The 19885-nt window shown below is 44.3% G+C and overlaps 4 protein-coding genes across 4 annotated transcripts; 1 reads left to right on the top strand and 3 right to left on the bottom strand.

Moving 5' to 3' along the window:
- Positions 1-1223: 1223 nt before the first annotated feature.
- On the bottom strand, positions 1224-2113 carry LOC129618300 (CXXC motif containing zinc binding protein-like). The gene is made up of 2 exons (XM_055533085.1): positions 2015-2113; positions 1224-1619 (listed from the first exon to the last, which is right to left on the bottom strand). The coding sequence occupies exons 1-2, from the start codon at positions 2111-2113 to the stop codon at positions 1224-1226; spliced, it is 495 nt and encodes a 164-aa protein (XP_055389060.1).
- A 52-nt stretch (positions 2114-2165) lies between these two features.
- Positions 2166-3800, bottom strand: LOC129618299 (uncharacterized). Its single transcript, XM_055533084.1, has 5 exons — positions 3164-3800; positions 2930-3111; positions 2712-2826; positions 2443-2619; positions 2166-2383 (listed from the first exon to the last, which is right to left on the bottom strand). The coding sequence occupies exons 1-5, from the start codon at positions 3798-3800 to the stop codon at positions 2166-2168; spliced, it is 1329 nt and encodes a 442-aa protein (XP_055389059.1).
- Positions 3801-6307: 2507 nt separating this feature from the next.
- Positions 6308-8890, top strand: LOC129618298 (uncharacterized). The gene is made up of 6 exons (XM_055533083.1): positions 6308-6451; positions 7545-7709; positions 7984-8059; positions 8130-8374; positions 8448-8675; positions 8765-8890. The coding sequence occupies exons 1-6, from the start codon at positions 6308-6310 to the stop codon at positions 8888-8890; spliced, it is 984 nt and encodes a 327-aa protein (XP_055389058.1).
- Positions 8891-14583: 5693 nt separating this feature from the next.
- Positions 14584-19079, bottom strand: LOC129618297 (uncharacterized). The gene is given in 16 exon segments (XM_055533082.1): positions 14584-14730; positions 16351-16524; positions 16568-16681; positions 16683-16761; positions 16807-17008; positions 17011-17041; positions 17104-17268; positions 17270-17297; positions 17345-17431; positions 17480-17682; positions 17797-17897; positions 17947-18216; positions 18281-18486; positions 18537-18742; positions 18790-18924; positions 18969-19079. Coding segments are annotated over 16 exon segments (2259 nt in total).
- Between the last annotated feature and the right edge of the window lie 806 nt (positions 19080-19885).

Genomic DNA, 19885 nt, shown 5'->3' with positions numbered 1-19885 from the left:
ATGAATTTAACGTGGTTTGGTGAAGCTGGAAGTACAATAGGAAGTGTTCGCCATTGGGACATCATACCGTGAGTCGCAATTTGTCATTTAAACGGAATGACGGTTTCGACTGATGCGTTTTGACATTCTTCCATATTGTTTTTATCAGTTGGGATGATGACGTTGATATTAGGATGATTGATGATGATTGGATTCGATTATACGAACGAATTGTGCGCGGAGATTTTCCGACTCTGGGCGCTTCAAGATTTCCATTAGGAGCAAGCACCGGAAAAATATGGTTGAAGAAGTCGAGAGCACCCGGGTCGTTTCTAAGGCCGTGGCGCTTTCCTTTCCTCGACATTTGGACGATTAAAAAGACCCACAAAGACTCTTCAAAGTACCAGTTAGTCGACTCTCCATACACAGTATTGGAAGATGATTTACTCTTTCCCTTACATTATCGTCCACTTGGACCATTTTGGATTCCACTTGTTAATAAACCCTTCGAGCTTTTGCGACGGAAGGATTTCAAAGAAGTTCCTTTTCCCTCTCTTCCTCCAATCATTGATCAATGTTGGAGTCGAAGTTACGATCATAACAAAGAGGTCTGGAGAATGTACCGGGAATCAGTATCTTGTCTATCTCTATCACCTTTCATGTCTCTGGTTACCCGAAGATATTCTCGTACATTATGCCCATATACCGACGATTCGGTTCTTCCCCACCTACTAGGATCATTTTTTACCCAAACGGCGTACGTCTCGAATCATTGATTGTTTGGGACTCGGTTCGCATCCGAACACAACAATTATCATTCAAGATCCTTCCACGATCGGGACCGACACAAAACCGTCAGTGGAACAATCTCTCCCAGAAGCCCGTCTGAGAAGCAGCCGCTTGCCTAATTGGTGGAAATCTTGGGAATTCAACTTCAACGAACTGTGGGACTCTTCTAAACATACTGATGTTCCACAATCGCCAGTATTGTTCGTTTGGGAATGTCCCAAACTCCCAAACTCGAATTTTTTGGATCATGGAATAATCGAGGTCATGTCGCTTGGACGCATTCCGATTTTTGTCGTAGAAATTTGTAGTGGAGTAAGAAATGAAATTGTCACCACCGACTTCAACTGTATTTTTTGCAGGACTACTCTTTAGTACCGAAAGATACTCTTAGTACAGTTTGAAGGCTGAAGGACTTTTTCGTTTTCACAGTCGTCTGGGAAGTGAGACAATCGACTCTACCGGCTTATCTCAAATTTCCACTCAACATCGTAAATACCAACAGAAAGCTCTTTTTTTTCATCGTAGTCACACCATTCATCGAGAGACAAATCAATGTCTTCGAATTTTCGACCGCTCAATCCCTTCGCAGAAAATCCACTGTTGGGCGTGTGGCAGCGAGTTGGTTCCAATCCTCGACATTCGAACCCGATTACTGGAACGAAATTTCCAGAATCGTCCGCAGTATACGAGTGGCGCGTTATTTTCTTCAACTCCTGTATAGCAAGCGTAGATTGCTTTTTTGCCCCTGGCCATTTGATAATAACATTTGCTACGCCTCTGCTTCCATCAACACCGAACACTTCATCAGGGTCTACGGTAACACGCTCTTTCGTCTCCTGTCCTGTTGGATCCTACGACACACAAAGTCATCTGGAGACACCAAACAACAACAAAAAAAAGACCAAACAACAACAAAAAAAGACCAAACGACAACAAAATACCTGGAAATCGAAACACCATGTGATTTTCGTCGCGTCGATGGCGACCTCTTCTAAATTTTCAAGGGTTGCTTTAAAGTGTAGCAGAAAGACGACCATTGTGACTGAAGAAGAAGGTTTGGTTCGCGTGTACCCAATTAAAACTGTGTCGTGCCACCCAAAAAAGAGATCGAAGAAAAATTGAGGCTACGTGGCGGATGGAATCAGCGTCGGAGAAGCACTGTCTTCCGGATCCTCGAAGAAATACATCAAAGCTACAAACAAAAAAAGGAAAACATGTCATTCCTTGACATCTCCGTCTTCTTTACAAACACATCTTCAGTTTTTTGATCAGCGAATAGGAAACGTACCGATGACGAGGTATGCAGAAACAAGCATCGATCCTTCCAGCCAATTGGAATATCCATCTTGAAGGATACTTGGGACAACCGTCTATGCATCTGATAGAATTTATGAGACTCACCTAGTAACTATTAGAACTGCTAAGAGAAGAACTGCCATTTCAAAAGCATGAAGGTCGAGGGACATTGGGACATCAAAAACCCAACCCGCTAGAACAGTGAAAGGCGTCACAAACAGCGCCATCTGGCAACTGCTTCCAACGGCACAAGCAAGCGAGAGATCCATTTTATTCCTCATAGCAACGATAACAGAAGTGTAGTGTTCAGCTGCATTTCCTGAAATCCCGAGCAACAGAAATCCAAAGTTCTATCAATGCAAATTGTATTTATCTTACCGATGATGGGCAAAAGAATAATCCCGATAAACGATTTGCTAATGTTGAGTTTATCCACAGTTCCTTCAATAGAAGCGATCAAGAATTCACTATTCATTGCACAGCAAACAGTGCACACTCCCAAGATGACTGAAGCCCAAATGATCGATAAATCAACATCTTCTTCTTCATCTTCCTCTTCAAACAAAAATGAATGTGTGTAAAGTTGAAAAACCATGTACTAAAAAGAAGCAAACAGACATGACTGCGTTTCTGTAACTTCAACTCACCTGGATGTACATGAAAATGAGGAAAAAGGACACGCTCCTTGACATGTGGAGCTCGGACGTCACGGACGAAGGGTGAATGGTTCCGTAAAGCGTCGGTAATCCAAGACATAAACAGCTAAGAGTCATCAATGAAGCGTTTGTAGATGCACCAATTGCTGAAAATTCTTGAACCTAGAAAGAAATTGAAATAGATTCATGGAATTTTCTGATCTGCATACCTTATGATAGAAACCGCCGAACAAGAAACTACATCCTGCGACTAACAGGAGATTTGAGAGAATGGAACCAACAAGAGTCGCTTTAACGACGAGAAGCTCGCCGGCTCGAATTGCTGCGATACAGAGCAACATCTCAACGATATTTCCAAACCAGGCATTCAGAATTCCTCCCAAAACCTGGCCTAACAAATAATAAGAGAAGACGATTTTCAAAATTGATTCATTGCGACTGACCGAGATGGGAAGCGAGGTCCTCAGTTGCTTTTCCAATGAGCCACGCTTGGGGAATAATTGCTATGAAATTCAAACTGAACGTGACGGTATCACCCCAATCCAGAAAATACGAGACGATTCCAAGAGGGATGAAAATTAGCATCACAGAGAGGTAAGGCTGGTCGATAGCTACTTGGAGAGGACCCCACCGCTTTGGTTTATCCTCCCTGGATTTTTCATCTCCAGACCCTTTTCTTTCAACGACTTCATCCGTACTTGCTGAGGAGTCTTTCCTGAGATCAGCATCAGTCGTCGTTGTCTTCAAATGCTCTCTAGTTCCAGCTTTCCTCAATTCGATTGACCCAGCTGACGACGCATTTGAATTCAGACGGTTCATTCCGTGGACTGGATCAATAAACAAAAGAGGGCGTTGCGTGTCATCAACCAAATGATCTAGAGATTCTTCACCATTTAACCCTATTCTTGAGTAATGGCCTCGCTCCTGATGGCCTTTACTGAACAAGATGCGCTCTGATTTCATTTCCTCCCGCTTTTCTCGTCTTGTTTTGAGAAACATGCGAGAATTCGATCTTGCCTCTGAAGTATCAGCGGATTGAACCGGCCTTGGTGACCTCAAATTGACAACAACATCTTCCATTCTTCAGACAAATAATTGGGGATGGCGGTGATCAGGCAACAGGCATTGAAAATGATCAGATGGCGGCGTAGGGTCTCGTACACACAGAATCTTTGGTCCTGGACTCCGCCCCTCTGCATGTCGGCATGCAGTTGTTGTACTCTCCAGATGCCCTTGAATTTGCCGATTGGAATAAAATTGACAGCAGGAACCGTTTTCGAGCCTGAAAGTGGCATGTCAGCTGCGCTGTGTGACTTGTGTGTTGGCGTTGGAACAATAAATTGACAGTAGGAACCGTTCTCGCGCCTGCTAAAGGTGTCTAGTCGCGTAGGTCGACTCCGCTGTGCGACTTGTATGTTAGCCTGCTTAACTGTGTTTTGTCGTCGTTTGATCTGTTTCCTCACCCAAGTTTTCTGTTCCATGGGTCGTCCCAAAATCTGTCTGTCTGTCTGTCTGTCTGTCTGTTTTCTTTTCCTGTTAACAAACCCCTCGTGAACCCTAACAAAATGGACAGTGACACCGCCGTTCCCCAACTCGAACCAAGGCAGCGAAGCCTGCCTTTAACGGACCAGGCGTGTAACTGACGCATACAACCGCATGATGGGCCTGGTAGTCTCTGCTGACAATAATAATGATCAAAACCACAGAACGAGACTGACAATAATAATGATCAAAACCACAGAACAAGTCTTAAAATCACAAAACTGTTGCTTAAAATACGCGGTATTCAAGGTTCGTAATGTTAACTCTGTTGTGAGAGATTTCGTCTCCACACAAGAAAAACTCCATCATGTCCCTCCCAATCAACCCACGCGTATCGTCCAAAGCCCTGACCATATCTGGGTAATGTGTGACCTCTAAGATGTATGGAGCAACTCCAAGATCAGCGAGTTGCGAACCGGTTATATTCGTTCCAGCAGACTTTTCACCTAAATCTTCCAGCATGATGTCAATCCCGTAAATTCCACAACAATTCGGAGGAGTTTGGCGTTCGAAGCGATCGAAGCATTTCGAAAATAGATTTTGCACGATTGATTGAACTTCACTCTTGAGTAATTGTTCCACCGACCGAACAGCTTTATCCCAACCGTCTGTTGTCGGATGAATACCAAGTTGTCGGGCAGTGAGTGATCTGAAACGAAATCATCCCTCAGAAATGAAATTGCAGGAATAGCGTGGGATCGTCGGGTAGGATCCCACACTCACTCAAACAGTTGTTGAGACACTTGCTGCGTTGAAAGCTTTCCCAATGAAAGATACGCTGAAGACTCTCTTGCCGTCTCGTTATACATCATCACTGTGAAATGACGGCCAAACTGGTCCACGCTAAAAACGAATCATCACAGAAAGTACACAACATGTTCTCTTACTTTCCAAGTGAATACGGTTCAATGGCCAAACGCAAGCCCCACCACTCGTGGATTCCCAGCTGAACTTTTAGTTTGTCGCCATCATTAGATGTCCGAACAAAAACATACACTCTGAAAACACATTGAACTTCTTACAGACGCGAAGGATTCAAGTCAGCGCTTGCCATATTCATCATTTCTTGCTAATATTCATACCTGAGATCATTCTTGACATCTTCGACAAGCACCTTCCCAGTAATGGGATCCTTAATGGACAGTAAATATGGAGGGTCGATGTAGCGCTGTGCAATTCTTGCATATGTTGGATCTTCAGATAATTTTAATCCTTCATTAAGACTCGTGATGATATGAGCATCCATAGAACGTGTTGAATTGAATGGTTTGAATATCCAAAATTGCTTTTTCATGGAATCTTGATGGTCAAGATGGGATCCTAAATACAGTGATCCTTGCGATGAAGTGAAGGAGACATCGTAGGATTCCTTGTGCCAAGTTGGGAATCGACCTCCATTTGTTCGTCTGCACCATTCGTTGGAATAATACGACACCTTGAATTGACTCACCGACAAAAATCTGTGAAAGAGAAGCCGAAAGAGAGAAATAGAGTTACTCGTCAGAATATCTGATCATCATTTGCTCATCAGAATATCTAATAATCAATTCTTGAATATCTCATTGATGGTTATCAGAAGATCTAATCATCATTTCTTGAATATCATCATTGATGCCTACCAGCAAATCTCTGTTTTTGAACAAAATGATGTTCAAAGGGAATTCGATCAATAATTCGATTAGATAAATATCCTTGTTGACATTCGAGATTCATCTCACTTTCCAGGGACATGCCTTGATATAAACTGAGCTCAGAATCCTCAATGCACTACAAAATAAAACGATAACTCACAAGGACAAATTGCGCTTACATCCACAAACTCAAGACGACAGGGAAATTTTTCCGCGTCTTTTCGAAGATACCAAAGCAATTTTTGGCCCGTTGTCGTGGATTGATCAATAAAGAATTTGAGAGCTCCATCCTAGAATTAAATAAAATTAATAGTTAAGACGGATTGCAGGAACGTACGCGGTTTTTTATTTTCTCCCAGATTTTGGTGATTTTGTGAGTTGAAGAGGGTTTGAATGTCGAATCAATAAACAAAGATGTTCGCTTCAGAAAATCCTCCTCTTCTACAAACAGAAATTCCAGATAATTGTTTGAATGCTGTCATTGCATCAGACCATTCGAAATTGGAACATCCTCAGAATCAAGAGCACGACGATAGATTTCACGATAAATATGGGCGAGTGCTTGTCTGGGGAAGAAGAAGAAGAAATGAATGAAAACAAGAAGGAATGAGGACAAGAAGAAATGAGGACAGGAAGGAATGAGAATTTACTTTGTTTCATCGAGCAAAAATGGCCACAATCGCACAAATTCAGCGGTATAGAAAATCTGAAACGCAAAAAGAGAGTGGGTTGCTTGATGAAGAAACCTACACTTGGGAAAGCGGTTGACTTCCATCTCTGAATTTCGTCGTGTGGTGAATCATTCCGTGGAGCAGATGGACAATTGAAACGGAGTACTTCCATTGGCCAAGTACGCAACTGGAACGGGAACCTTGTACAGATTGTGTTGACCTGTGAGAACAACGCAAAATAGACTTGCCGAGTTATGGTTACGGCTGTGACGGAGACACTCACGGGAATGTGTTTATTGGGCCATAACAGAGAAAAACCTCGCGGGGCTTCATGGCTTGACGCAAAATAGAGGAAAGGTACGAGAGAGACATTCGGCGAAGCGGAATCATCTGTGGAAACAAATTGATACCCAGCGACGTCATTGGTAGAGAGTTCGTCGGCTGGATCAACCGTCAAACGTGGGTCACGAGGGATACTAGAGGAGTGGACAGTTTCAATAGGGAAGGAAGTCGCAGGTATCATAGTGACAGTGGGAATAAAAACGTCGAGCGATGTAATGATCTACAAATATCACAGAAGATTTCTAACAAGAAGATTCGATCAACAACTGACCTCTTCGCACAGATACCATAATGTTTCTGTTTTCCCATTTTCATAAACGACTTTGTAAGATTTAAAGAAAGGGACAATTCTGGGAAGTAAGACATCCTCCAGAAATGACAGATAGTCGTCATTCAAGGAGTCAGTCGAGGACGTTTGCGGTATCGTTAATCCCAGAAGTCTGAAAGAACGAAGAAACCAAAGATTCTCGAATTATCTTTCAGTTGATAGTTCCGCCTACTTGCAGAGTCGCGCAACGAGTTCCCGTGATTCTCTTAATTGTTGTCTGCATTCACCCCAACTAAACGTCCAAATATGGGGACAGACAAATATATCGGAATTGACATGAAATTCTCGTTTTGTCTTCACCTACAAGCAGAACAATAAAGAATACCACAGACTACAGCACGACGCAGGAAACTCACCTCGAAGACCGAATTTGATGTCGCAGTCTTCCGCGGCGCCAAACGAAATCCCTCGGCCGCATCGAAAACGAAAGATGCTAGTTTGGAAAAAAGGCGGTCCCATAACTGAGAAAACAGAGGTGAGGGCGGTGTTCTGTTTCCTCGAGTCAATGGGCTGGGATCCGAACTTTAGGGCATGCTTGCTTCCCGATGACTCACTTGTGCTGGGACCTCGCTTTGCCGTAATTGCGACTCATGGCACTCTAAAAAAGTCTCAAACAACCGACGAGAAGGTCTTTGGGACATCTGGTCCGACGATGGTATTGGAAGGGACCTGATTCTGCTCAATTTCGTAAAGCGTCGTTAAGAATTTAACTTCGCTTAACACAATTTTTTCAACTTAATTTTATTCAGTCTGAGGCGATGCCTGAAAGACAACAGCCGAACGTTGTTGATAAAAATGAGGCACAAATCGATCTGCGGTACCGATGTAAGCCAAAACTTGGCGGAATAATCTGTATGGCCATTCTTAAACTCATCCATTTTTTATTTTTGTGCAGTTTGCTTCGTTGGAGACAGCGGATGTGGCAAAACTGAACTCTGTCAACGACTTCTGACGCAAATGCCCCCAAAATATGCGGGAAAAACAATTGCTACTCAATTTGCCGAGAAACGTTATTCAAGTGCAAATGGAAGTCCCGTGAAACTGATGGCTTGGGACACTCCGGGTGGTTCTTTGAAGGACAACGCCAGCGCCAATCATTGTTCCCGAATGGCAGTCATCGTCTTTTGCTTCGATCCCTCTGTGAGAGGTACGAAGAATCGATCGGGTTTGTCTCAATTCACTTTTGCCAGAATCGTATTTGCATGTTCCAAAGTGGGCTGAAGAAGTGGACGAGCGTTGCCCTGGAGCTATTAGATTATTGGTCGCTGTGAAAAATGATCTCGTTGAAAACGGTTCCATATATCGTTCTACGCCCACCGAAGAAGCGGAAGAATTCGCAGAGGAGAACGGTAACGACGCTGCGGCTCTTTCAGCAATAGCCCAACGCTGTTTGTGTTTAGATTTTCGATATTTTGAAGTGGATGCAACAAACCAGGAAAGCGTGAATAAGTTATTCAGACCTATATTTAATGGTAGGGTCAATTTATTATTTGATTTATTGAGTTTTGGTTAGAACTTCATGAGTCAAAGGCTCCGTGGGCGGGTGAAATTGTTTGGGAGGGTGATTTTTCAAAAATGAAGAAGGCAGCACCACTTGGTGGCAAGGCAGAAAAAGTGTCGCCATCGGGATGCTTATGCTTTAAGAGTAGTAATTGAGGCTTCGCTGCTTGTCTTCTCCCGAACAAGCTCCGAAGATTCATCCAAATATTTGTTGTGCAAAATTGTGTTTTCCTTACTTTTGTTTACTTCTTTCTGCTTCGCCTAATCTTTTCAATTTCTGAATTGTGTTTTTCCAATTATCCCACTTAATTGGAATTAAATCCATTAGAGATTGGTTGATGCGTCCTTTAGACTCCCATCTTCTATAATTGAATACTGGAATTGCAAAAAAATACCAATCGCTCAGTCGAAGAACCCGCTCCTTCCAGAAGGTTGTGCCATTAACGTAACTATCGCCAGGAGGAAGAAATGGAGCATGGAACTCCATTGGTGCAGGCGGAGTTCCCCGTGGTCCCAGAATGTGCTTAGGAGTATCAAGCTTTAGGGAGTCGCTGACGTATCGATTCCCCTTGTCCGTCTGAAGAGCGGCCAGGTTGTGGACGTAATGGTAACTTCCGTCGACTTCAAGAGCCACACGCTCACAAGTTGTTGTGAAAGGGATTTGCAGTTCATTCTTAATGAAGTTATCCTATCAAAGAGACTCAACGTTGAAGAACATCAAGGATCTATCATTACCAGTTCCGGCAGCCGTAAAGCAGGTTCAAGGGGACGCGTCCCAACAACGGCATCAACTATTTTCGATTTGCCTTCTTCGTCTAACTGTTGCAGCGCAACATCAACGACGACGCCTTGGTGAGCATCAAGTGCGTGTTCCTTCATTACCGGCAAGCGATATTCATCCCACAAAATTCGACATATAGAGGTTTGGCTTGCAGTAAGTGTCGCGCCAAGAGTTGCAATCTTTCCGATTGACCGAATTTTTTCCGTCACTTCACTATCAAGCTCACCAAGAACTTCTGGCGCGCAGATTAACAACGTCGTCAGAATCTACGCAAGAAACCAATTTCAGTTGGAAAAAGAAGGACAAGCGCACCTGATATAGCTTCAGCTCGTGCCTCGTGAAGACCGTGGAGATAACAAATTGCGCCTGGCCAGCCTTACACGCATGCTGAGTTTCGTCGGGCCTTTTCGATTTGTCTTCCCAATCAGAGAGGCGCGTCAGTGTTTCAGTGACGCATTGTTCCTGCTGTCTGAACACCTTCAGAATCAGCATCACAAGTGTCTCCCAATTCGGTATGGTTTCTGATGGTGATGTCACTCTCCTCATCACTGCTGCCCATAAAACTGTAATGATCTGGGCGGGATACCGAGAGAGCACTGTGTCGAGAAGCGTGCTTGTGTCTGTTGAGTTGATCTCGTCAAGACGGGCGATTTTGTTGACTAAAATCTCGAGATAAGAAGTGACACACGGGGATTGAAGGCGTAAGCTTAAAATTGAACTAGCGGCTCGCGACATCATGTTCAAATCAGAGGGAGCGGAACAGCGGCCTTCATTTGACCAAACCTCAGGCCTTAGTTGTCTTACATCTCGAACAAGCTTATTCATACAGAATTTGAGTAGTAGAGGATGAACAGCACGCATTCGTTTCATGCATTGCAAGTATGTCACAGCTTCAGATGATCTCAACTCCTTGGCTGGCGATTTATTCAAAGGATCTTCAATGAAGGAACAATCCATTGGACTGCATTGTCGAGCACGTTCTTCGAGAAGAGCTTTAAAGCCGACAAGAATCCCCACGCGTAATGCACCAGGCTTGTCATGATAGAGCTGCGTTAACCTGTTAGTTGCCGACAATAATTGCAATTGCGATTTCTCATTCTGCCGTTCATTTTGTTGTTCGTCTTGTGCATTTTGTTGTTCATTTGTTTTCCACACTCCCAACCAATTCAATATATCAGCAAATGGATCTAGTGGTTCATCAGTTGAATGCACGTTGCATAACAAATGATACTCATGCCTCGTGACGTAAACCACCTCTCCGTTAGTTGCGACAATGACCTCCATTTCCTGCCGCTGTGTTGTCGGTCGCCCTGAAATCGTTAATGGATCATTTGGGCGTGATCGGAATTTGGCAGGGGCTTCATGGAAACTGATCGTAAATGGCTGCCACTCTTCCTTCCCGTTCCAACCCAATTTAGTCGGACGCGAGATCTGTTCATTCTTCCCCGGAAAGAGGAATCGAGTCGCGAACTTCAAGCCACGCGAAACCGTCCCTTCAGTTTTCTTGAGCATACCGGACCTGAGATTTTCCTGATAGCATAGCCACCCTATAAAAAATCCTCGAAAAGTGTCCTTAATCTCTGGTAATGACGATTGAATTGTCTTCTCATTCAATTGTCTTCTAGAATGCTCATTTCTTTCATTTGATCTCATTAGCTATCTGTGATGCTCCATTCTGTCTGTGAATCAAATATCCAAATACCTTCATCCCCCCCCACTTCCTTTCGAGCAAATGAGGAGTAAGAATCTGAGACCATTATCGACCAACAACCACTTCACGGACGGAAAATCGACGATAAGCCTATATGGGACTGCATTCTTCTGATCAGTAGAAGAATTTGCCGTCCTGTTTGTTTTTAAGAACATGTGTGCCAAGAGAGCAATAATCAACCGGAGTGATCTGTGAGAGCACGGTTGGTTGTGATTAGTCACTTTTATCCCATCTTGAAGACAAGCACGGTGGATGGCTTTTTCTTGTTTCTCAATTTTCACATCTGCCTGCCGTCAAATTAAAGGCTTTTTAAAACGTTGTGATTGAATCGTCCATCAGTATTTTATGGAAAGAAACGAAGAAAAAGAAGACAAAGAAAAAAAAACGAAAAAATGCACAAAAAACCACGAGAATTCAGTCAGGGTCTTCACGTTTTGTACCATCGCTCCCGCGTTTTCGCTGTCCCTGAAACGATTTGATCGACATCACCATCAGCAGAGTAGATCTCCAAGCTAACTCAACAATTGGGTCTGCCTCGCTGCTCTGCGCCGAGGCTTCCTTTTTCTTGCTTTCAACTTCATACATTTCTGAATATTGGAGACAGACATCTGTTTGCGGTGAATCAGCTTTTTCAAGGGTTTAATGATTCTTCTGAGGATCTCCTTGTTCGTCTTCTTGTATTCACTGCTCCCTACATTTGAAAGTCTTTTTCGCTTGAAAAGCCTCTGAAAATCCTTTTTCTGTTTCATAAGGTATTTGATAAGTTCGTCCCGGCCCTCCAGTCTTGGTGCGAGTTTATTCATGCAATTCGTCAAATCTTGCAAGTGAAGCCTGCGAGAATCTTCCAAGCGCGAAGAAATGGATCGAGCAAAACAGCGAAGTATGTGTCGTCTTGACGGGAGATGCCGTCCTGACGAGAGGCGTCGCCGCATTCGCACTCTTTTCTTTCTGGATCTAGAAGCCGTTGATGGTCGAGGATTGCCTTCGTAGTTGCAGTTTTGTTCAGACCAGACCGTTGAGTGATTCACCCTGCCGCCTAACAGTGTTGGTGCCAGCGGTGGTACCTTGATACTTGTCGAGTTATCGACGCCTGCCACTGTTGGTACCTCTTCCAGCTGCATACTGCGCCCAGCGGCTGTGGAGTGATGTATCTCACCGCTTGGCGCTGTTTGCGCGGTGGAAGCACCCTTGAAGCTCGGCCCTGTTGGTATCTTCCCACCTGGCACTGTTTCTACTGTGGCTCGATGTAACTTGGCGCCTGGCACTGTTTCCACTGTGCGTTGAACTTCCGGCGGCACTGTTTTCTCTATAGCTTGATGTAGCACTTGTTTCACTGTGGCTCGATGTAACTTGGCGCCTGGCACTGTTTCCACTGTGCGTTGAACTTCCGGCGGCACTGTTTTCTCTATAGCTTGATGTAGCACTTGTTTCACTGTGGCTCGATGTAACTTGGCGCCTGGCACTGTTTCCACTGTGCGTTGAACTTCCGGCGGCACTGTTTTCTCTATAGCTTGATGCAGCACTTGTTTCACTGTGGCTCGATGTAACTTGGCGCCTGGCACTGTTTGCACTGTGCGTTGAACTTCCGGCGGCACTGTTTTCTCTATAGCTTGATGTAGTACTTGTTTCACTGTGGCTCGATGTAACTTGGCGCCTGGCACTGTTTCCACTGTGTGTTGAACTTCCGGCGGCACTGTTTTCTCTATAGCTTGATGTAGCACTTGTTTCACTGTGGCTCGATGTAACTTGGCGCCTGGCACTGTTTCCACTGTGCGTTGAACTTCCGGCGGCACTGTTTTTCTCTATAGCTTGATGTAGCACTTGTTTCACTGTGGCTCGATGTAACTTGGCGCCTGGCACTGTTTCCACTGTGCGTTGAACTTCCGGCGGCACTGTTTTCTCTATAGCTTGATGTAGTACTTGTTTCACTGTGGCTCGATGTAACTTGGCGCCTGGCACTGTTTCCACTGTGCGTTGAACTTCCGGCGGCACTGTTTTCCTCTATAGCTTGATGTAGTACTTGTTTCACTGTGGCTCGATGTAACTTGGCGCCTGGCACTGTTTCCACTGTGCGTTGAACTTCCGGCGGCACTGTTTTCTCTATAGCTTGATGTAGTACTTGTTTCACTGTGGCTCGATGTAACTTGGCGCCTGGCACTGTTTCCACTGTGCGTTGAACTTCCGGCGGCACTGTTTTTCTCTATAGCTTGATGTAGTACTTGTTTCACTGTGGCTCGATGATCTGGACGGACGATCTCGTCATGGTCACATGCCTGGATGACTGGCGCTGTTTCGACACACTTCTTGGCTTCCTTGCGGTACTGGAGAAAGGAATGGGGGGGCTACGACATCGGAGTTCACTCTACCGCGCCGTACCCCATTTTCCACAAATCGCTGGGAACAAGATGAAGTTAGGGAATGTGCAATGGTCTTTCTAGCAGCATACATTAAACAAGAAGTTCTTGGGAAAATCAGACGTCCCTCGTTTATCAGCAGGTACCTACAGCAAGGGGTGAAAAGGGCTTGCCCATGATCTGGAAGGACGCATACAATGATGTAACTGAGTAATCAACAGAGTGGATAAATAACAGAGACGTACCGGACCGAAAACTTCTGGAAATAATCTTGTAAGGTGCTCGCGGTACGAGGTGGAATCATGTGAGGCCTGCAATCCTCTCTATGGGAAGGAGTGATGGACAGCTGCGTCACCCGGTTCAGCAAACCTGACGAAACTCTTCTTTTTTTTTCGGGATCAGTTTCTTCTCGAATAATATGAATAAACATTCGAGGCAGGTAAAACTGCAACGGGAACAGATCAACTTTAGAAAAACAGAAAGATCAAACAATAAACAGAAGTTCTATCTTCTTACCTTGTCATCCTCAAAGGTGTGGAACCGATTCGTGTAATACAATGGCTGCAGAAAGTCAGTGTACGACAGCTTTATTTATTAGTTATCGCGCTACCATGTAAGTCTTCTTGTTCTGCTTGGCTTTATGCTGAAAAAGAAGAGTCATTCAGTTCTGTATGGTCGAAGATCAATTACAAAGATTTCCCATTTCTTCTTCAGAGACTCCATACACTCCTGAAGAGCAAAAGGTTACAACCACATGAAACGAGGAAAGTCTTTACTTTGAGAACCTTCTGTATCTCAGCATCTTCGCCGTGCTCTTTAGCCAATTCTTGAACTTTGGACCACAGGGTTTTAAACATTTTGCTGTAAATCTGAAGGGAAGATGAGAGACGCTCTCGGAAATGCAATTCCTACTCCGACTTTACGAGAAGATTCAATTGCGCCTCCGACTTCAGAAGATTCAATTGCGCCTCCGACTTCAGAAGATTGAATTGCCCCTCCGACTTCAGAAGCATTCAATTGGACCGACAACTGATCCGGAGAAAACGGAACAACCAAAGGCAAACTCATTAAAATATGACTGGGGAGCCTTCTTCGCGTCATGGTCGAGGTCTCCTTTCAAGATTGATGCTGGACCATGAGTCTGTGACACCTATTGAAGAGGACTATTTGTTTTGAATGAATTGGGGAAGGTGTGTCTGAGTGCCAGGCACGCTTCGGTGTCTTGGTTTGTGTTGGGGAATGGCGGTGTCGCTGTCCATTTTGTTAGGTTCAAGAAGAGTGTGTCAACAGGAGAAGAAACATTCAGACCGGTTTTGGGACGACTCATGGAACAATTTTGCAGGCTAACACTCAAGTCCTACGCGACCTAGACACTTTAGCAGGCGCGAGAACGGTTCCTACGTTCCAGTGGGTCATCCCTCAGTTAAGCAGATTGATTTATCAGTGTAGTCTTATCGGGGGTGCGGACTTACAGACCTGAATGAAGCTGTTTCGACAACCACTGGACCAACAAAATCACGCTAACTGGAGCACTCTCAGCCACGGTAATGCCAGGAGCAACCAACAATTTACATCTCAGTTATGGAAACAATGTAAAAGACCAATTAAACAACGGCCGAAATCAACTCAATTCTTAAAACCATTTGTCTTCATGCAAATGCTCATTGATCTCATCGCCAGCCTTCTCGTATTGTTGCATCAGTCCTTGTCTAAAATGGTCAGACCTCTAACTGTGTAACAACCTCCTCCCGATACTTCACAACTCCGCACAAAAAAGAATTCTCGAAAAAGGCAGAAATTGATCAAGTTCGAGATTGAATTTTGAGAACTTCAATGAAAAATTGCTTAAGAATTGGGAACTGCCAGAACACCAGGCATGAGATGAAGAAACATCCGCGAACTCACCATTTGAAGGGCATCCGATCTCATCGTGACCTTCACGCCTCGTCCAGATTTTTGAACAGCAATTTCAAAGAGCAACAACAGGCTATTGATTGTCACAGCGGAACAGTAGAGAGAGTCCTGGAAAAGAACCAAATATGGAGCACTTGTAAACCGCCACCCTCTACACATGGCTAACTGCTCTTCCACTTCACATTCTCGAAAAGCTCACGAAAGTATTTTGCTGTCGCATGACGACTGTATGTACATCATGATTCTCCAACCATGCGGCCACCTTTCCGCTGGTCATTTCCTCATTGAAAAGTCCCATAAAAGCAGCCTAAAACGCGTCGTACAATTTTGGGGTTAAAAGTTCTCCATACAAGATTGTCTGTATTGTCTCTGACCTGTTTCGCTTCTCCCATTCTTGTCCAATGATTACGGAACACGTCCTTGTCAACAGGATCACGATCAGCGATCAGAATCCCCCCACTGAATGGAACGGGTTGGAGATAGAACACATCAAGAGACGTTTTAATAGCAACCTGAAAACAAACAAGTGAGGGAGATCTTGGCCGAATTTCATCGTACTTGTAGCACCAAAGGGTGTGAAGGGGCGGTGTTGGACAGGTTGACTCCTGGATCCAAAAGAATTGAAGTTTCAGTCTGTTGTCCTGGTTGGACGTCTTGAAGCTCCAAAGAAGAATGGGGCGAAAACCCGAATGAGTTCTTATTGATAAGAAGAGCAAACACATTCCCGACTAAAGTCTCTGATGAGGTATTAACAATGCCGATGTGGAGATACACACGGCCTGACAAAAAGTCATCATGAAAGACTCAACCAAAGATCATTACCTTTATGTTTGTAGATCACTCCCTTGATTCCTACTCCTTTTCGTCCTCCTGTCCCAACTGCTTCAGGAGAAAGAAGGATTGCCCATTCAGATGGAGGTGGGACTGAACGACTCCGTGGTCGATCCTCCTTCTCCTCCGAACTTTCATCGTCCGAGTCTTCGTCCAAATCAAGAAGATCATCAGGACTCGAAGAAGAGGATTCTCCGGACTAGAAGAGGAACAGTCATGAATAGCGTGCCATCGTCTCTTACCTCTTCCTCTCCTCCACTTTCATAATTGGTCGCATTACGCATGGCATCTCGGATGTCTTTGGTATCTGCATGCCCTTCTTCATCAGAGGCGCAACTTTCATCCGATAGTCCTTCAGTAGCGCGCAGGCGTTGTAACGAACGATTCAGGTACCCGATGGAACACAGAAGCGAGGGTCGAAATGTTATCCACCAATCTGAAAGCTCAGAAGTGAATCACGAATAAAGAGCCAATTGATTACCTATCAAGCACCTCAGGATCGAGAGAAAATGAGTCGTCAGTGATAATTGGTTTGTCCGACAGAACGACGCGCTTCGTTGCTTCGGGATCGGTGGAGAGCAATCGCCAATAGATGAACCCTCGATCCCGAAGATCTGGGTCATCAGAGGATTCTGTTGCTAATTTTAATACAGATGTCACTAAATCTTGGGCACGACTTGGATTTTGAGGAATAATTTCACTGTTGCTGTTAAAATCTAAAAACAAAGAACTTGCAACCACTTGCTGTTCCGTAAACCCAACATTGGATTCTCATTACCTGTTGCTTCACTGCGACGGATTCGTCAAGAAATCCTTCAACAAACGATTCCAGAAGTTCATCAGCATTGTCGATGCGTTCGGCATATTCACCGATTATCCAAATCATCGAAGCTTTTGCTTCCGATTCATCCAGCGACTCCAAATTTTCGCACAATTTTGAAATAAACGCTTTCATACCGATTCGGATATTTTCTAAAAAAAAGTTCTCCAATTGTTTCCATGTCTGAATCTCCACTCACCGGAAAATGTCTTTAATGACGACAATGGTTTCTTGCACGACGTAATTCACCCGCGTTTCTATCAAGTTCAGCAAGACCGCAATGCATCTGACAATGAAAACAAAATAGCGAAAGTTTAAAACCGCCATTAATTACTTTTCTGCCGCCTTCTCCAGCTTTATTGCGCATCTTCCGATCGCTCGAATTGTTCGTCTCACGAATTCAACATCCACTTCTGTTGCATATTCCTTCAATTCCATCAACACCTGATCGATATTTTTTTCATTGACTAATCGAATCAGAATTTCGAGCTTCTCCATTTTAACGTAATGTGGGTCGTTGTATTTGCAAAAGAACATCTGGGAACAACGAGAATCGTAACGATTTGACATTTGCAGGTCTGCTTAGAGACTTTAATAATGATTGATTTCTTCAACTATTCATCTTCTTAGACATTCAAACAAACTGCTCACCTTCACCTCGTTCGATAGGATTCCTGGATATTTTTGAACAATTAATGAAATGTTACGCAAAGCAACATATTGAACTTCACTTTCAGCAGAAAGAAGGGTGACTGAGAGAAATGCAACATACAACCAGACCTAAAACAATGCGCTGCTCACCCAAAGGAGGTCCGAGCTTCTTGTGTGTTACACGAACCAATTGCGCATCATCAACCACATCAAGCATTCGGAGAATCAAACGGATTGTTGAGAGAACAACCGCTGCATTCGCGTGGCTCAGCCTTGCGGTAACTCGCTCAAGGACTGAGGCTGCCACAGTAGAGTTTGACGGATTGTAAGAGGTGAGGGCGTCGAGAATAAAAACCTGGCCCCATTCAGAGCATTCTCCCAATGCCGTTAATAGTCGCGAAACTGTCTCTTCGTTCAGTCCTGAAAAGAGAAAAACTTTCAATTGCACGAGAAACAGAACACCCTCGTTGTGAGTGCGGCTCACCCAAATGATCCTTTCCAGAAGCCTGAGAGATTTCAGCGAGGGACGCTACAGCGTTAGCGACGACCGTTGGATTTGTGTCCGAGAGCATATCATTCAAAATGTCTAGAAATCCTTGATCTTCGACGGTCTCAGGAGACGTCTCATACAGTTTACAAATGCAAGTCGCCGCAGTTTTGCGGACATAAGGATCAGGATCCTTGCAAGCTCTACCAAGACAGACGATTCGAAGACATTTTCATCAAAGTCTTCTTCCTACTTTCTTAACGGTTCGACAAGATACTCAACAACTTGTTCGAGTCGAATGCAACCCATTGTGCGAACCGCTAAAGCACGGATCAGTGGGTTGGTATCCATGCTGTCCTTTCTGAATGTGTTTATGGCCAAGATCGCGAGCTCCGGTTGAACTTTCGCGTAGTTGATAACGTAAAGATAAACAAGCTTCTTCAATTCAATATTCGTTGTCTGAAACAAAGACCCTCCAAATCCTGCCAAACCATAGATGCTTTCACCTGCATACAATTGACAACATCTGGAAACAAGCCTGAAACATCCTTCCCAATTGTCATAGCGGCAATCACTTTCTTGACGGCCTCTTTCTTTTTTTCTTTATTCGCCGAGTGAAGCTCCTCCTTCAATTCATGTATCTGTTAAAACGCGTTTTACAACTTTTCCTATTGCTTAAACTCACCTCCCCTTTCTTGCTTGAGTGGAAATACCGAGCATCTCCACCCCTCCCTGTAACGACTTGAGTGACCGTCTGAGCAAGCCCGGAAACAGAGGATGGAAGTCGGAAGGCCATGGGCGTTGAAACTGATATGCGTTCACAAACTGATGTGAGGGTATTCTCCCATGAATGAGTGCGATAAAAGGAACCCCTCCTGTCACAGATCAGTCCTTTAGTCTTCAAAAGCTTAAAGTAGATCTAGTTCTAAAAAACGTATTGTTTGTAAACTTATTTTGTAAACTTATTAAGTCGTGTTAAGTGCGTTGTGGTGAGGCTGCATCGCAAGCTTTATGAAACGCTTGAATCGGTGTGTCTAAGCACACTCGATAGAATTCTTCTGGTGTTAATGTGGCCAGCCATTTTGTTTATCGATTTGTCACTCCAGTGTTTCCAAGTGAGAGTTGAATCGCAAATTCGAGAAGTGATTGATTCCCAATAACGGAGTTAAACCAAGTGATATCCATCGCTTGCTCCATAGAAAATGTTCGTTGTGGAGAAATCGGAGAACGAGCCCTTGTTGGTTCTGATTCGAAGGGAGGTATGACTGTTGCGGCTTGTTGCATTGAACGTGTAGCATGGTGCTGCAATTGTTGAGCTATGTCTTGTGAGATTGGATAAAGGATAAGAGGTGCTTGTTGGTTGCTGCTGAATTTCCTCCTGATGGGGAATAGAGCGCATATCCATATGGACTGGAGGATGAACGACTTTCAAGAGACGCAAATTGAAGCGTATCAGAATGTCGTCCTGATGAATCGCTTCGTCTACCCAGGAATGAACTCAATTGCCGCACCTGTCTCCTCGATTAGCCCGATATTCCTGATGTGATGAGATCAATAGGAGCTCGAAGCACTGAGACAAAGGCCCCTCCTGAAATCGGAGAC

The sequence above is a fragment of the Condylostylus longicornis genome, unplaced genomic scaffold (genome assembly GCF_029603195.1).
Source record: "Condylostylus longicornis isolate FDR11 unplaced genomic scaffold, ASM2960319v2 ptg000810l, whole genome shotgun sequence".
Classification (NCBI taxonomy): domain Eukaryota; kingdom Metazoa; phylum Arthropoda; class Insecta; order Diptera; family Dolichopodidae; genus Condylostylus; species Condylostylus longicornis.
This window is presented reverse-complemented; position numbering and strand designations above follow the sequence as displayed.

Bases quoted from the DNA above. Each gene is read 5' to 3' on its own strand.
- LOC129618300 (XM_055533085.1), bottom strand. From the start codon at position 2,113: ATGGATATTCCAATTGGCTGGAAGGATCGATGCTTGTTTCTGCATACC. The intron at 1,620-2,014 runs GTAAAGAAGACG...TGTGTGTCGTAG, and splicing joins AAAAAACTGAAGATGTGTTT to GATCCAACAGGACAGGAGAC.
- LOC129618299 (XM_055533084.1), bottom strand. From the start codon at position 3,800: ATGGAAGATGTTGTTGTCAATTTGAGGTCACCAAGGCCGGTTCAATCC. The intron at 3,112-3,163 runs GTCAGTCGCAAT...ATTATTTGTTAG, and splicing joins GGACCTCGCTTCCCATCTCG to GCCAGGTTTTGGGAGGAATT. The intron at 2,827-2,929 runs GTATGCAGATCA...GATGACTCTTAG, and splicing joins TCGGCGGTTTCTATCATAAG to CTGTTTATGTCTTGGATTAC.
- LOC129618298 (XM_055533083.1), top strand. From the start codon at position 6,308: ATGTTCGCTTCAGAAAATCCTCCTCTTCTACAAACAGAAATTCCAGAT. The intron at 6,452-7,544 runs GTGCTTGTCTGG...ACCTACAAGCAG, and splicing joins TTCACGATAAATATGGGCGA to AACAATAAAGAATACCACAG. The intron at 8,676-8,764 runs GTGAATAAGTTA...CATGAGTCAAAG, and splicing joins ATGCAACAAACCAGGAAAGC to GCTCCGTGGGCGGGTGAAAT.